This window comes from Syngnathoides biaculeatus, chromosome 13 (genome assembly GCF_019802595.1).
Source record: "Syngnathoides biaculeatus isolate LvHL_M chromosome 13, ASM1980259v1, whole genome shotgun sequence".
Classification (NCBI taxonomy): Eukaryota; Metazoa; Chordata; class Actinopteri; order Syngnathiformes; family Syngnathidae; genus Syngnathoides; species Syngnathoides biaculeatus.
This window is the reverse complement of record NC_084652.1, coordinates 12,139,126-12,155,496: the sequence shown is the minus strand read 5'-3', so window position 1 is coordinate 12,155,496 and position 16,371 is coordinate 12,139,126. Positions and strand designations below refer to the sequence as shown.

At 40.1% G+C, this 16,371-nt stretch overlaps 1 protein-coding gene and 1 long non-coding RNA gene across 2 annotated transcripts in view; one reads left to right on the top strand and one right to left on the bottom strand.

Moving 5' to 3' along the window:
• The window catches only part of epha4b (eph receptor A4b), a 114,282-nt gene that overhangs the window by 45,767 nt on the left and 52,144 nt on the right, over positions 1-16,371 (bottom strand). The window contains exons 6-9 of the mRNA XM_061840065.1: positions 11,612-11,767; positions 7,209-7,544; positions 4,776-4,888; positions 2,498-2,660 (exon numbers count right to left, since the gene is read on the bottom strand). Of these exons, the coding sequence (XP_061696049.1) occupies positions 2,498-2,660; positions 4,776-4,888; positions 7,209-7,544; positions 11,612-11,767 (768 nt within the window). The remainder of the gene's footprint in view (positions 1-2,497; positions 2,661-4,775; positions 4,889-7,208; positions 7,545-11,611; positions 11,768-16,371) is intronic.
• The window catches only part of LOC133511291 (uncharacterized), a 165,961-nt gene that overhangs the window by 123,931 nt on the left and 25,659 nt on the right, over positions 1-16,371 (top strand). The window lies entirely within an intron of this gene.

Below are 16,371 nucleotides of genomic sequence, written 5' to 3'. Positions count from 1 at the left end.
TTGATTGTGAGAAGTTCTCTTCTTCGAGAAGAGCTTCTGTGTCAGAAGGGGCGTCGGAAAAATCAGAAAATCTCAGTTGTTCCTCTCCCATAGCAGGTGCCACTCCATGTTTTCAATGGAGAATGTCCCAGCCTGACGTTTGCTGATGACGATGCAGGCAATATTGCTACTACTTGGATGTCGAGTGAGACTTGCGCAACTTTGCGCATGGATAACATACTCTCTCCTCATATTTATTTTTTCGTAAAGACATTGAAGTGAATAATGTTATATGTATTTTTCATTACAATAGCTGTTATATTTATAGCTATGTCCGTGGCCCTTTAAACAAAAATCACAATGCGCAATGTCAACAACATTTTCTTGTTGTTTGCATTCCAGATATAGAGCATGTTGCAGAGCTGTATTATTCAGCCTTCTCTGAAGCGATTTGTTGATTATTCAATGATTAACAGGCTAATGTATTCCCACTGTATGGCGCATGAGCTATATCCACACTGCTATACTGTACATTGAGATTTATTGCCCTCTGTGCCCGGCCATCTGAAAATCAATGTGTGTTTTGAAGAACAGATTATTGCAAGGAAATCGTTTGGCCATGATGAAGTGACAATACAAGTAAGTGACAGCTAGCAAAAGGGAAAATCAGGGAAAGTGAGTTTGACAACACGGCGGCATGGATGTTACATGTGGACTAAAATGTTGGGAACCTTCCACTAAAGAATGGGGGGGGGGGTCATAATTGTTTGAAGCTGACAAAGTAATAGTGAATTCAAATTAACTCAAAATAATCAGTAATGAAAACTTGCGATTGCTTTTTTGTGGTCCAGTCTATATATATATTTTTAAGAAAAAAATATGAAACTGTCCTGCACAAAAATGATGGTATATTTAAATAAATGTTTTATTGCACAATGTTTTGTGCAATCAGTAACATTCAATGACATTTCTACTGTACCCTTGGAAATTAGAGTAGCTACCTCTGTAGAAATGTTTAAATTTCCACTGGACTTATTTTAAAAAAATTTTCTCACAGTATTAATTTTATTATTGAAAAAGCCACTTGCCTTGCCTTTTACCAACAGACATTTGGATTTTGACCTGTTTGACTGCCAACTCTCCTGTCTTCTCCCCGCCTTCTTAGCATTATTATTATTGTTTTTTGTTTTTTTTTCCTCTTTATGCTGTTGAACTACCCATGGCCTGTGACAAAGGTCAACTCTCTTACACTGGCAGCAAATTTACCTCCAGCATACCAAGAATGTGTTGACTTATTTTATTGTACAACACCCTAAACCAGATGAATGGTATTGTAAATGTTAAATGGCCTTTCAAGCGTGTCGTGCTTTTTTTCTACCTTCAAGGTACTCAAAGAGCCTTAACTTTACTCTTTCACCTACTAATGGTGCAGAATCAGGAGCAACTGGCGGTTTAGTATCTTGTTCAATGAGACTTTGGCATGGTCAGAGAGGTCAGGATCAAACCCACAACCTTCATGTTGTGAAACGATCACACTCCCACCTGAGCTTGCCAAAGAACATGACTTAGCCTCTGTGTGTTAAAGTAGCAACAATGTTTTTGTCTTTGTATATTTAATTTTTCTGTCTGGAAACCTAAAGCGAATAGGACTTTCAGAGCACCTCCGTTTTGATCTAATCTCGGAGAAGTTTTGTGGCCTGTCATAATTTGACAAATTTTAGTTTGACTATAACACGTTTCTTTTTTTTTTTTTTTAAATTATCAGTTCATCTGACAATCTGAATCAATGAATTGGTCAAAAGAAAAACCTCTTATGATATAAGACATTATTATAATGTGAAATTTAATTCATTTACTGGTTTTGTCTGTAATGTTAGAAAATAAGCAAATATTTTGACCATTGATTTCCAAAATAAAAGCTGATGTTTGCACGTCTTATTTAGACTAAATGCGTACTCAGAAATCAGAGAATATTTACTTTCTAATTGTTGTGTAAATTGATCAATTAGTTGTCAATTTTTGCACATCTTAATTCAGTCTCATCCGTTTCAAGTTATCTCAGACACATTTGTGGATTTTCTTTTTTGATGGGGGGATAGTAACATTTGTTTTTTCCCAAAATGTGTGATGTGGATTGCAGTTTAGGAAGCCATCAGGATTGCTTCTTCAGAGAGTGCTTCTAAGCGGGATCGTTCTGAGCTTACAAACTTACTTTTTTATTGAATAAATCTTCTCGCATACCCAGATGACAAGCAAATTGACGAGGCCATTTAGATGAAAGGTGAACTATTTAATAACTATCCGCTGGATTGATTTTAAACCCCAGCAGGAACAAATCACCACGTGGAGATATAATTGAGCCGCACTATTTGCACTTCATCTTTGTCTTTCTCGCTCACCAGCTCTCTGAATTTGGTTCTGGTTGAACACGTGTGCGTTACACATGACTGTGAATAATTCATACTGTTTGTGGCACAGAGAAAATGATTGAACGGCTGCTTGGATTCAAAATGTGTACCTTCATGGCTAGTTTCCAGTTCAATTTCTCCCCCATAGCTGCCGTATCCACCATCGGTTCGAGCCCTGACCCTGAACACGTAGGTGGTGCCTGGTTTAAGCCCGTCCACTGTCATCATGTTGGAACGAGTTTTCAAAACGGTGTAGTTCTGCTCCCGCTGGTTCTGAAGTAGAGATAATGGAAGATGGAGGTAATTAATAAATACCCTGAGCAGATATAATCCGCTCAGGAGAATGCAGTCCTCCTTCAAGACTAAATAAACCCAACATACTGGTCCAGTTCTGCTCCAGTCCTGTGGGTGGCAGTAATATGCATCATAGTACTTGCATACATTTCGCCGCCTCTTGATTTAGTCATCCACTGTCCTAAAGAACTGAAAACAAATGTTTTGCACAGGGATGCATCAATATCAATATCGGGTATTTGTGCCTTTACAGTACTTCTGTACAGGGGCGCCAAACAGGCGGTTAAAAATGGGACACTCTTAATCAAGGGACTACCCTCCCCTCTCATCCTTTGACAAATACATTTATGTGATTTTGGGGAAAAAAATCCATCTGTATTGTTGCAGATTACAAGCAGAATCAAGATTTAAATTAGAATACTATAGTTAACATACAACATACAATTACAGTCGTACTCTATTTTCCTCACTATAAGGCACACCTAAAAGTCTTTAATTTTCTCAAAAGTACACCTTATATATGAAAAAAGTCTTAAAATAGGCCATTCATTGAAGGTGTGACTTATAATGTGATGTGCCTTATAGTGCGGAAAATGCGGTTGTTTTTTTTTTTTTTTTTTTGCAGCATGGGATTTATTTTGTTAATGTAATCATACTGTAATAAGTTACTATAATGTGCCATTTTTAAGAAAAATATCTTTTAACATTGTTTAAATACAAAACACCTTTCCATGACAATTATCCTTGCCGTTCCAATAACAATGAGCAGCCAGGATAATTGTAACTGCAAAATTTGATGGTGGATGCTGTAGGTTTTGTGCAGTCCTGCTAACTAAAACACTTACTCACCAACCAACAAATCCAAAAACTTATAAGATCCTCTCAAATAACACCAGGGGCTGCATAAGTCCCTTTCCTAGCAAGCAATACTGTTCAGCTTGTTGTGATTTTTTTTTTTCCTTTTTTGTCCTTCACTGTCCATTGTATCGTCCCTAAAATTTGGGGCTCAACACAATGCGCTCATGTTTATTCGTACACAAAGGCAAAATAACATTCCTACACTAGCGGACAGCATACGATCGAGTCTTGGCATTCTTCGCTTCATGATTACATTTGATGTCTGTGTGTGCGTGTTCAATAGTGTGCGTGCCTACGAGGATGAATACAGGATAAGTGTGTCAGTTAGCCAGAGCCCTGCAGAGAGCCCGTTCATTCCCTAATGGAAGACACTCTCCAGCATGGATTAAGACTATTTCATTGCTAATGCATGCCATCACACACACACACACACTCGCGCAAGCGCTGAGGCTTAATGTCATCACCTTGATGGTGTTTTACAAGGTTTGTCCAACAGATGTGTGAGTAATTGACATGCTGTGAGCTGTAGGAGAGGAGCAAGTCTCATATGCCCTCAAGCTAAAACGCACAGCCAATAAATCAAGAGGAGAGAAACATACTTAGTTTCAGAAATTTACCCGCACAGCCCAATAGTGTTCAAAAATACACTAGAATACAGTAATCCCTCGTTTTTAGCGGTTAATTGGTACCAGAAAACCCGCAAAGTTGGAGTATATGGCTTTTTTTGTTGTTATTTTTGCTTCATAGGTCCATGTTATCTTGCTGGGGATGCCGCATTACACCCTATCAATGCAGCTTCCCGCTACAGTACAGTACTCATGTATGCTGCTTTTTTTTTTTTCTGCTTCATTGGTCCATGTTGTTGCACCGGGGATGGGGGATTAGTACGTAGGCTTTTGGTGGTCAGAAATCTGCGATGCACCGAATCCATAATAGGTGATCCGTGAAGTAGAGAGGGATTATTGTACTGTAGACAGGAAGTGCCTGTAAACAGTTGAAATGCTGTTTAAAGCTGTAAAAAATAAGATGTTCGCAAGGAATACATAAGGTCACATCCCAGTCCTCCATGGAGGAGTTTTTGAAACATTTTAACAAAGGTTCACCATGTTGGAGCTACAGTAAGTTAATCTTAAAACAAATATATATTTGGAGAGCAGACAAGAGATACAGTATGTACTTGTAACGCCAGGCAAACAAACACTGGTAGGGCACCTTTACAACTAAGTTCGCTCTCACCTTCTCATAGTAGATGACTTCATACTCCACTATGGCACCTTTGGGTCTCTCTGGGCCTTGCCAGGCCAAGGTCACACTGTCCTTGCTGCGCCTCTCCTTTAACACGACACTCACTGCAGGGAAGAGGCGGCAGGCAGCAGCTTTGAGTCACATTGAAGCTAAAGAACGGTGACCATTTATGGGGGAGGAGTGATATGTATATATTAGAGCACGAGTGTCAAACTCAAGGCCCAGGGGCCACCGTATAATCTTATGTGGTCCATGAATGCAAATCATGTGTATCAACTTCAATGATTTTTGTCAAAATCTGTACCAAAATTTCAAATTGTCATCTCATTAATGAATACGCAGAAAATGTTTGTTACCAAACAAAAATAGCTGAAAAACCCATTACCCTCGACATCTGATTCCAAAACTGCTACTACTACTAAATTACATATGTAAATATGATGAGGGGTTTAAGATTTTTATGGTTTCACAGTCATCACAGACCTCTGAGAAACCATAATTACAACGCGCCCCATGACAAAAATGAGTTTGACACCCCTGTATTAGATGGATACCAACTGTGGCATTACAAAAAAAAAGAAATAAAACATGCACCTCATAATATGATCCTAAATAGTCCTATTTAAAAGCTATTTAATGTATTAGCCCTTATAGCGTACAGTATGCTGTGATGATGACCTGCTAGTTATTAATAATCTTGAATAATAATCTCAAAATAATAATAATAATCTCAAACCTTTTCATTTTCTAGGCTCCCTTCCCACTCTGGGGCACCATGCTTGCATGTACGGTCCATATATGTACAGTAGAGTAGCTACGAGTGTGGGTGTGAATGCGCATGACGCGGAGAGTGGCATGTGTGGAGTTCCTAATGAGCGTTACAACCTCCTACGCATCCATTCGCCATAACCACCCTGTCATATCCCCTTCTGTTGCACACATTTTCAACACAACCACAGTGAGTACAATGTACAATACATGCAATTAAAAAGTTGAGCGATTCATTCGATTCTTGGGTTGCAAGAAAGTAACCAGGGGGAAAAGGTGATCAAGAAATGATCCATGGAGCAAAAAAAAAAAAAAAAAAAAAAAAAGAGTGCTGACACCCACACACACGTGCGCGCAAATGCACCGCACACACACAAGAAAGCTTTTTCTACAACCCGTTGTGACAATTACTGCGCTTGAACAATTTCTGTAATATTTAGTGAGATTCTTTCTGCTGTTGCTTAGTAAAAATCCTGTTGGAAGACCCATTGACATGTGGCAGCAACGAGGCTTTCTGACACCGAATTTCATTTGCCCTCCACATTTAACGATCTGTATGGTGCTCTTTTCTTTGCATGCTTCATTTAAACATGCAGCTGATGAATTCCTGTTTCATTGATTCGTCCTCTGACCATTGTGTGGAATTCTTTCTTTGACGAAACCAACACAATTTTTCCTGTGCATTTTTTGGAGCGGCCAGGAGACTAAAGCATTCACATCTTGATAAACAAACCAATCCAATCATATAATGACCAAATGTTGGATAAGTCTCTGGTTTCAAAGCATACTACCTGTAAATCGGTCACAATTGGGCCATTTAAGGTCAAGCTGGATGAATTAGTTCATTTGTCTTTTGAAGGTGATCAAACTACTGAGATAAATTTATCACTAGAGCACAACCAAAGTTCTACGTTTGTATAGAACTAGACAGCTTCCCCTGGATGCTAACGTGTTTAGTGTCTTCTCAGGGCATTAAATTGATCACAAACGGGATTGTGTTTGCTTTAGAAGATGAGGATAGGCCAGATCAGGCTAGTGTTGTTCTACCTAGCCTTGAGCAGGAACTGATGAAACCTGTTCAGATGAGAACCAAAACGCCTTCTAAGACAACCACAACAGTCCGGTTGCAATCGAATCAATAGCTGGAGAATGAAAGGCATGATTTGTTCATACAAATTGGACCCAGTCAACTGCGTCAAAGGAGAAAATTAACTACAATCGTTTAAACCTGACGATAGTGTGCTAGTGTAAATGCACTTTGACACCAGTCTGAAAAGAAATGAAAAGTCTTGGAAATGCCCCGAGAATCTAGTGGCTTGTTTCAGCCGAGATACAACTGGAACACAATCCCAATGTCCATTTGAGTGTGAGGAACAAATGGTGTAAATCACTTTGTTGTATATCCTTCAAGAACAAAAACTGCAAACTGTATATTCAGTTACAAAATGCCAAACTAGTAAGTGGCACAGCCTCACCGATGAAGGACTTCGGTAGGTCTGTTTTGAATGTTCTGACTCACGCAGTGGACATAAATACAGAAATTAAGATTGGTTGTTGGAGAAATATGTATGGGCACACAGAAGAAAAGTCTATGCTAACCACAACACAACGGGTGAACGAAGAAGTGTAACATGTGAACCACTAAGATACCCTTACCTGTCTGTGACGTGGTAATATTAATCGTTGCTCTTCCTTTTGGCGTTGGACTCAAATCTGACACGCCGTTCTGGCTCTCGATGATGAAACTGTAGTTGGAGTCTGGCTGCAGGTCGGTGACGGTGACAGTGGCCGATGAGAGGCCAAATTGTCTGGGCACAAAGTGGACGCTGCTTCCACAGGGTACACACTGTTTGCCCTCGCCGGAGCACTTCCTGCAGTGAAGGCTGTAAGAGATATCTCCGCGTCCTCCCGTGTCTCGAGGGGAAGACCATTCCAGTGTGACGCAGGTCTCGTTCACTGTGGAGATTGGGTTTTCTGGACCAGATGGAGGACCTGGGGAAGAAATCATAGAAAGTTTATATGCAGTAAAATGACAGCAGTAAAGAAATTTAGTTGGAAACTATTCTAATTCAGTGGTGCCTTGAATGTATGTTTAATTTGTTTTGTGATGTTTGTAACTCAAAACACTTTTATCTTAAATCATATCTCCCCATTGAAATGAATAAAAATACCGTTAGTCTGTCACCCACCCAGGAATTTGTTTTCAAAAGGGGGAAAAACACACTCTGTAATGTTGTAAATTATAAAAACATAATGTGATAACAAAATATAGATAATGAAAAAGTTTATGGAACATGATTTTATGCTGCAATTCAATTCATCCCACTAGTTCTTAGGGTGTTCCCACTTTGGCCACCACAGGGCAAAAAGAAAGAAGAGTACTTCTACACTTGTGACTCAATAGGATGCTGTAATATTAGTCAATTTCTATATATGATAAGGAACACTGTATATGAGTGTGAGTATTGCATTATCTGTCTGATGTGCTGCTTCACCATTTCGGTTCAAATACCCATTACTTTAAAAAAAAGTGCCAGAATCAATGCTAACCATAAGCATCTCAATGGTGTTTTCCATTGTTTGTGGGAAACAAGTCTTAAGGGAGCGTTGTTTGGTTGTCTTACATACAAAAGCTGTCATTCTCTTTGTTTTGTGTTTAGTTCTACAGCAACTGCAACTGGGTGTGGCATTAAACAGCTTGAAACCTCTTTTTTGAATAATTCTTTAATATTTGCCAAACTACTACTTATCGTAGAGTGAGATGAATCGACTTCAGGTCACCACACTTCATATTTGTAAGTCACAGCAAAAAAAAAAAAAAGACAATTGATGGGCGTTGCGGCATTGGCAGGGAATTTTATCCATGCTATCTGCTCAAAATCCAACTACTGTAAAAATACAGATGTATTGAATATATAAATTAAAATGGAAAATAAAAAATAAACTGTACTAAATTCCAGTAATGAGCATACCTCTCTCTTCCAAAAGTAAAGAAAATGGGTAGCAGCAGATAATCCCTACAATGCTGTGTTTTCTGTTAGTTGAAGTGATTTTCTTATTATATTTAGTTATTTATTGTGAAAACACCCACTTTGTAATTGTAGCTCCATCTCATCTTTGTGCTTTTAACTGATCACACAGAATTTTTTATAATATGGCAATCATATAAACTAAAATGAATCATTCGAATAACTACAGCCAGAGGTTAGAGATTTGGGATTTGATTAATTAATAACTTTGAAAAGATGTTGGCTGGTTGTAATAAAAAACAGTCAAGGCATGAAATACTGCAGTGAACTCTTACAATAGTTGAAAGATGCAATTCAGTTGGCTCTTCCTGATTGGTGGGACAATAAATAATCCCCATGATGACCATTTAACCCATAGAAAGTGCCAGAAGAGTCAATTTCTTATGAGTCAGGTATATATTTTGATTTAGAAGACATATTAATCTCAGTCTCGACAGTTTAAAATGTGAATTGATGACACTTGTCAAAGTCTGGAAAGTGGGACTCCAATCACTCTTAAAGCTTGACACTTTATTTAATTGATTAATACTTTGGGGCTCTCTGTCACATTCCTACATAGATAGAAGCACTAGTAATTTCGTTGTATTCTAATAATCACTAAGAATCTGATAGCACTATCCTTGGTACCAAGCAGGTATGTGTGAGTCACAGATGAGAGCTAGACCATGAATGCATCAGCAGTTTAGTTGTAAGTAAGTTTCTTTCGGCTTGTCCTGTTAGGGATCACCACAGCGTGACATCTCAGATGAACGCTCATATTTGTTTGGCACAGTTTTTACGCCGGATGCCCTTCCTGACGCAACCCCTCTTGGCGAGTAAAGGCCACAGTGAGATACGAACTCTAAACACTGAGCTACGGGAATCAGCAGTTTAGGTGTCAAAACAAATATATACATATTTGTTCTGAAGTGCTTTGAAGCAAAGTTTGTGATCATATCAAAACATTCTGTGCTTAACCTTTGGCAGAAAAATAAATAAGAACGCAAGCTGCCGTTGAGCGCGTGTAGATGGAGGTATCAGCGATACATATCTTGATGTCCGATCCTGCAAGTCCAATGCACTTTGAAAGCATATTGACTGCCACAACGTAAGCACGGCAGTTTATCCCTCAAGGGACACAACATAAGGTACACTAAGGAGGTACTGTATTGCATACATCATACTCATTTTGGATTAGTGTTGGTACTGCTCATTGTGTTTATTTACTTTGAAATAACTGTCAGAAAGAATCCAGGACTGCTATAACTAAAAATACTCTATTACAAATGTAAACTATAATAGACAAGTGTTTTCCATTCAAAGTAAATCCGCCTAGATTCAGATGCATTTTCCCAGCATTCTCTGACATATCTTCATGCAATCCTACAAGAATTCTTCCAGGATACTTTGCAGGTTCCTCCCCGTGGCCACCTTGATGTCACCCATGTTTTCAAGCCATATCCCCTTGATGGCCCCCTGAAGCTCGGGAAAAAATATTCATATGGTGCCAGGTCAGGCAAGTAAGTTGCTTTCTTTTCAGCCAGGGACTGTCAAAATGTGAGGCCGTTGTGAGCTGGTGCCATAATTTCCGCCTCTTCTCATGCAATGAATGAAGAAAACACCACAGGATGTCTTCGTAGACATGCCTGGTGCTCGCTTGGCCTGTATTGAGGAAGAAATTTCGATGCTCGTGTTTGAAATATACAGTATCTTTGGTGACACCAGTCCTGCAGCGTTTCTGACACATTTTCTAATGTCAGCAACGATAATCACGTTTCGAATTGAGTCTTTACCGTTTCTATCAGGAAACGAGCCATGCAGAACTCCCGCGATTGTTGCTACTCACGGCACAACATGACGCTGATAATTCAAGCATGTTGAAATTAAAGCGCGGCCTGATGACATTTCATCAGGTCATAGCTGAGCCCTGGGGAACCGAGGCGCAACCTCGGCCTTCCCTGATTACCCTTCCCACTGGTGAGAATCTGAGGGACGCTGGGAGGCGCGTCGGAAAGCTCAGCGACCGGGATATGAGACCATGCTAGGCATAATTGAAGCTGTCTGTAATAAATCTGTCAGAGGATCATGCTGATTTATCCTGCTAATTCTGTCATTTTCTTTTCCACATCCCCCCCTTCCGTCAGCCACGCATAACTGTCCGTCATCATCATTTGAGATCATGTGCCTCTGCTCACCCACTAAAAGGCCCTACTGTTCTATTCCTTTCTCCTGTCTTAAGTGTCATTCCACATGTCTCCTCATGACTTATATGTTCACCTTTTCTCCTTATTTGATCAATTTCCCCCTTTCTCTCCTCCTCCATCCTCGTTCCCATTTAGGGCCGCATACATATTTGAACGAGACATTAGTCATTTCCAGCTGATAACGCCTGTCACATCTCACCTGCTACAACGATTAATGAGTGTAATCTACCATAACCTGATAATGGGTCTGCACTTGTGAGTGTGCGCTCTGGGGTGTTTCCGTGTGGAAGGTGCGTGCTCGTCTTCTCTCCGAGTCTTTGTCATTGTGTCACTGTCTTTTCCCGCCTGCCCTCTTCACACATCCTTATATCAATCCATCTTTGTTTGTAGAGTTCTCTCCTCATCCTTGCCTCCCTGGTCATCGGACAGAGTTAAACCCTTTGACTGTGTGTGTGTATGAAATGGAAAGGTCAGGAAATTTCCTACGTGCTTGTGATAAGAGTATCAACCTCATGTGTTCTCACAACGCGGTGACCTACAAGCACCTAGGTAACACGCATGGATGCGTGTGTGTTTCATGTGTATCAGGTGTGTAGACCGGGCAAAGCCGTAGGAAAAGGGAAACAGCACGCTTGGGTTATTTTAAAATTTAAAATTGGAAAGCTGTCATGCACTGTAAATCCTTACAAGAACACGTTGCAAACTAATTAAATTGAATGTAATCCAATAGTTGTAATTTAAAGCCGTAGTTTGGTGCAGCATGCTATGAAATTAACTTTCATCTGCATACGTGTATATGTACGTGCAAGTGTTTATATGTTAACATTTCTGCATCGGGCTCACTCACGTGTGCACGCCATCGAGCGCGGATCGCTGTCGGCCCGGTAAAAGCCTTTCTCGCAAATGCACTCCGTGGCTTGCTCGTGAGGAGACGAGCTGTGGGGAGGACACTTGTTGCAGTAGGCGTCCGTGGCCGAGGCCTTGTAGGTTCCAGGTCGGCATGCTGGCTCGAGGAGAAAGATGCAAGCACAAAGTTAATACAGGAGTCAGTGCAGTCATTCATGGTCCAGATGACAGAGAAATTTGTTTTAAATGCCGCAAATGTTGCAATAACTGATGGCTGATTAATGTCGTTGATACCATTGCAGTGATTCCTTGAGGTAAGAGTAAATTGTTGGGTGATTTTTGCTTTGACTTGTGAGTGCAGATTCACTGGGGGCAGTGAGCTCAAGGCTAAATCTATGTTGCGATGCTCCAACCTTTGAATAAACAGAGTAAACACACATGGTGCAGCATCACATGTAGTCAGACAATCTAACAGTAGCCCACCTACAGTAATTTTTTTTTACCCTCTGGAAATACTGACTAATATTAGTACCGTGCTGCTGAGCTGAGAGATTTTTAGACATCTAAATGGACGTATAGCCATCTGCCTGCCTTATACTGTCCCCATTGGGCCAAGGTAGGCATACCAGAGAGAAGCACAATGGCTATTCAATTAATTCTATGTTACAATGATATGTTATGTTTAATAGTTTTGAATTCTGTTTGCATTACTGTATGTTTTGTTATCCATTCATTATCTGTACAAAGTACAATATTATGGAGTATGAAGATAATTCTACAGTGATGATAAAGCTCAGTTCAGAATGGACATACACTGATATCAAAAGATATTCATTTGACAATTTGTGTATTGTTTTGGTTGATGGAGGTCGGTATTGCGAGAACATTTTGCCCCTTCCATATAGCTATAAACCTACAAAACATTACAACATTGTAATATATATATTACAGTTCTATCTTTGTGGAAAGGATCTAGAGTTGGTGATTTGTAAATGTCTTGTTAATTACGCAATTTATAATTATGTGACAGCTGTTAAATGTAATATAGTGCCATCAGGTTTGCATTATATGGAATAATATAATGTGATTTTTGATCAAAATACTAAATGGTCTCTACTAAATTCATAGTGATGCATTTTAATAATTACAGTCATTATTTTTCTCTCTGTTGGTCGGCAACGATAACCCACTTTAGTTACCATGACTATATTGTTTAGATCCTTCAATAACAACCCCCCTCCAAAAAAAAAAAGAGATATACACACTGAAAGAAGACTGAAACTGGCTCAAAAAAGTAACCAATGGCAGAAAAACTAGAGGAGTAGTAGGGCGGCAGAGGCACGAGAGAAACTGATAGATCGTACGATGTGTCGTGCAGCACCCACAGGAACGGACACGAAAACAAGAGTCTGATTTAATGCACTGTGGCATTCGGTCTACGTGAGATCTTTTTACATCAGGCGGGAGGACCGCCGGGTCGTAATGTACAAAACAGCCCAACAGCATCCCAACTGTCACTCCTCTTGGATGAGCATTAGCTCTTCAGGCTACTGGGGAGGCACAAATACGCCGCCGCAGCCACTCTGGCGGTAACATGACATGACTGTTGCTTGGCCTTGGCCGTATATTAGTCATTTTGTTGGGGTGGGGGGTTCCTGTTCCCTGGAATAAAATTGTGCACTTTTGGAATCAAGGTAGCATAATGGACTTTTTTCTTTGGTCATCTATTTATTTTTAGTTTGTTTTTACAGTGGCTGAAATATGTATTTAACACATCACCATTTTTTTCGAATATACAGTATTCCTAAAGGCGTTATTGACCTGAAAGTTTCACCAGATTTTGGGTAGAACCCAACTAATTCATACAAAGAAAGTAGAACAAATGAGAAAGGAAGTTGCGTATAATAATGTGAATTGACACAGGTAAATAAAAAAAAAAAGTATCGGACACATGAAGCAAGAGGGTTGCAAAAAGGCATGGAAAGCCAAGACCTTTAGAAGTATATTTTGTGAGGAAAATGATGATATACATGATGATAAACACTTATTTCAGATGTTGTACATAAGTAGACATAGTATTCAGATCCTCACAATCCCACACTTCCTCTGTCGGGAATAGTATTACAGTCCACGAAATCCCATGTAATGAAAATGAGGGTGTCTTGAGTCAAATACCAGCCCATCCTCCACCGCCCCCCACCCCTGCAAGTACACTTATGCATATTTGTCTGTGGAATAGCAGAATAATTTTGGCCTCTGATGCAACAGAATCCACCTGGCACTGATTGTATGTTTGTGTTCCCGACACTTGTGTGTTAAGTATGCGGTTAATATGTATGCATGTGTGCGCGTGTAAGCGAGTCTGCGCGCCTGCTGATTGCGTGTGCCAGTGGTGAAGGTCACGAATTCAATCATGGTACAATCCACTCATCCCAGGAAAGCTGTAAATTATCCCACTAATGTGCATGCTCACACAGACTTACACACACATACAACCCCACGTATATGCGAGGAAATAGGAGTTAACAAATGGAAATGTGGCCTAAAAGCAGTGAGATTTCTCAAAGTAGAGGTAAGTTCTTCCACCTGGATGCTGCACTCGCTTGCGAAAAGAATGTATTTTTAGGCAAAACATTCATCATATTGGGAGTAAGGTTCACCAGCGCAATCCCCCAAAGACCTGAGAGTGCTGGAACAGGAGATGTGCCGGTTAAAAAAAACAAAAAAAAAGGAAAACAAAAAAAAAGAAGAGGCAATTTAAGACGACGGAAGGACATTCTGGCCTCTTTCTTCCTTGCCGTCATCTTGCACGATAATGGGTGCCCATGTCTTTTGTGTGTGTGTGTGTGTGTGTGTGTGTGTGTGTGCGTGAGTGTGTGTGTGTGTATCCTTGAGGTGTGCTGTAGGGTGGGCCATCAGCTATTCTCCAGGGGCATTGCATCCGGTGCATCCTGGCTCTTGCCAAGCCTCGCGATCAAAGTGTGTGCAAAAACTTGGCGTGTTTGAGGAGAGCTTTGGTTTCCCAATGGTTTTTTTTTTTTTTTTTTTTTTTTTTTTTTGCCTCGCTGCTGTGCCTCATCGCCCTTTATGTCTCTCACAAAGTCCCCCTTCTTTATATATCAGCCCACTTTCCCCCCATGAGATATTCACTACGTAACGGGGTTCCCTTATGATTAATGCCTTGTCACAGATAAGAAAAGACAGACACGCAAGCACATCCTTGCACACGAAGTAGTCACACTCGAGACTAGAAGTTCAGCTCCTGAAACTGTGTTCTGGAATGACGAGAACTGCAAATTTGCATGATCCTGGAACAGGATAGGGTAAAATCTACACTAACGGGGCACATTATCGGACAACTTGTTTGACTTCAAGGAATCTGTTTGCACCTGGGTTAGGTGAAGCAGTTGGGGTACTAATCATAGTGGTACAGTACTTAAATGGTGGCGCTAGACACACTGCAGTCTGTTGTTTGGTTAATACTATAGAGCAACGATTCAGAAACCACTGTGTCATGTCGAATTTATCCACATTGGAGATTATGCAGTGTTGGTTGCAAACTATTATAGCAAAAAAAAAACAAATAAATAAAAATGAAAATGAGGATTTAAAAAAAGAAGCTAGAATTACTGCAAACATGTCCTTCATGAGGGCGGCTCAGTGCCTCAGCTGGAAAGCGTTGGCCTCACAGTTCTGAGATCCCCGGGTTCGGTCCTGGACCTGCCTGTGTGGTGTTTACATGTTCTCCCCGTGCCTGCGTGGGTTTTCCTCCCGCATCCCAAAAAACATGCAACATTAATTACTTAGTTACTATTAGTACTACTTTTGCCGCAAAGCTAACTTTTACCTCCAAAGTCTTTTTGTAGCTCTGTGTTGCAAACGGAAAAGGCTAAGACGGCTACCGCCTAGCTAGCACCTTTATGGAACCTTCACATTAGTTATTCGTATTTTAGGGAAAACTCAGACAAACGGACAACTGCGGAAAGTCTCAAAATGCTGCAGTTTTCCAGATGTGGAACCAGACAAGGAGTTTGTGTCTTTGACACAGCAGGTGACTGAATTACAGCCACAACAGGACGTTTTCACAGAACTCCTTAAGCAACAGCAGGAAAACTTAAAAGCCTTTATCACAACAATCTGGAAGTCCCCCCCCAAAAAAAAAACGAAAGGAAAAACAAACTTGATGTGCCTTCCCTGGAAATACAGCAGGTAAAATGAAGCTCTGTCTTTCTAACAGTCACAAATGTGAAAATCCTCTTGAAAAGTTTACTATTTAGCAACAACGGAACAAACATACAAATAGGAACTTGATTGTTTCTTTTGTTTTTGTTTTTTTGGTAACCCAACCATAAGCATATTTTTAAAAAGCTTATACTTATATATGTTTTTAATGTATATTGTAATGCATCTACACTGATCTTGAAAGATGTATTATGTACTGCACTGGGCTGTTATAAAGTACCTGTATTTGATTTGCGGATGCTAGTTCATCTGTTAGTACCTCAATATTTATAAATTTATTCATTTGACTTCTGTACTGCTTATCCTCCCTACAGTTGCGGGCATGCTGGAGGCCTTCCAGCTATCTAGAGGCGATGTACATCCTAAACTGGTTGCCAGACAAGCACACAGGGCACATCCAGAAAAATATATTGCCACTCACATTCATACCATAATTTAAACTCATCAAATAATTTAACCTACATGTTTTTGGGATGTGGGAGGCAACTGGAGTACCCAGAGAAAACCCACCTAGGCGCG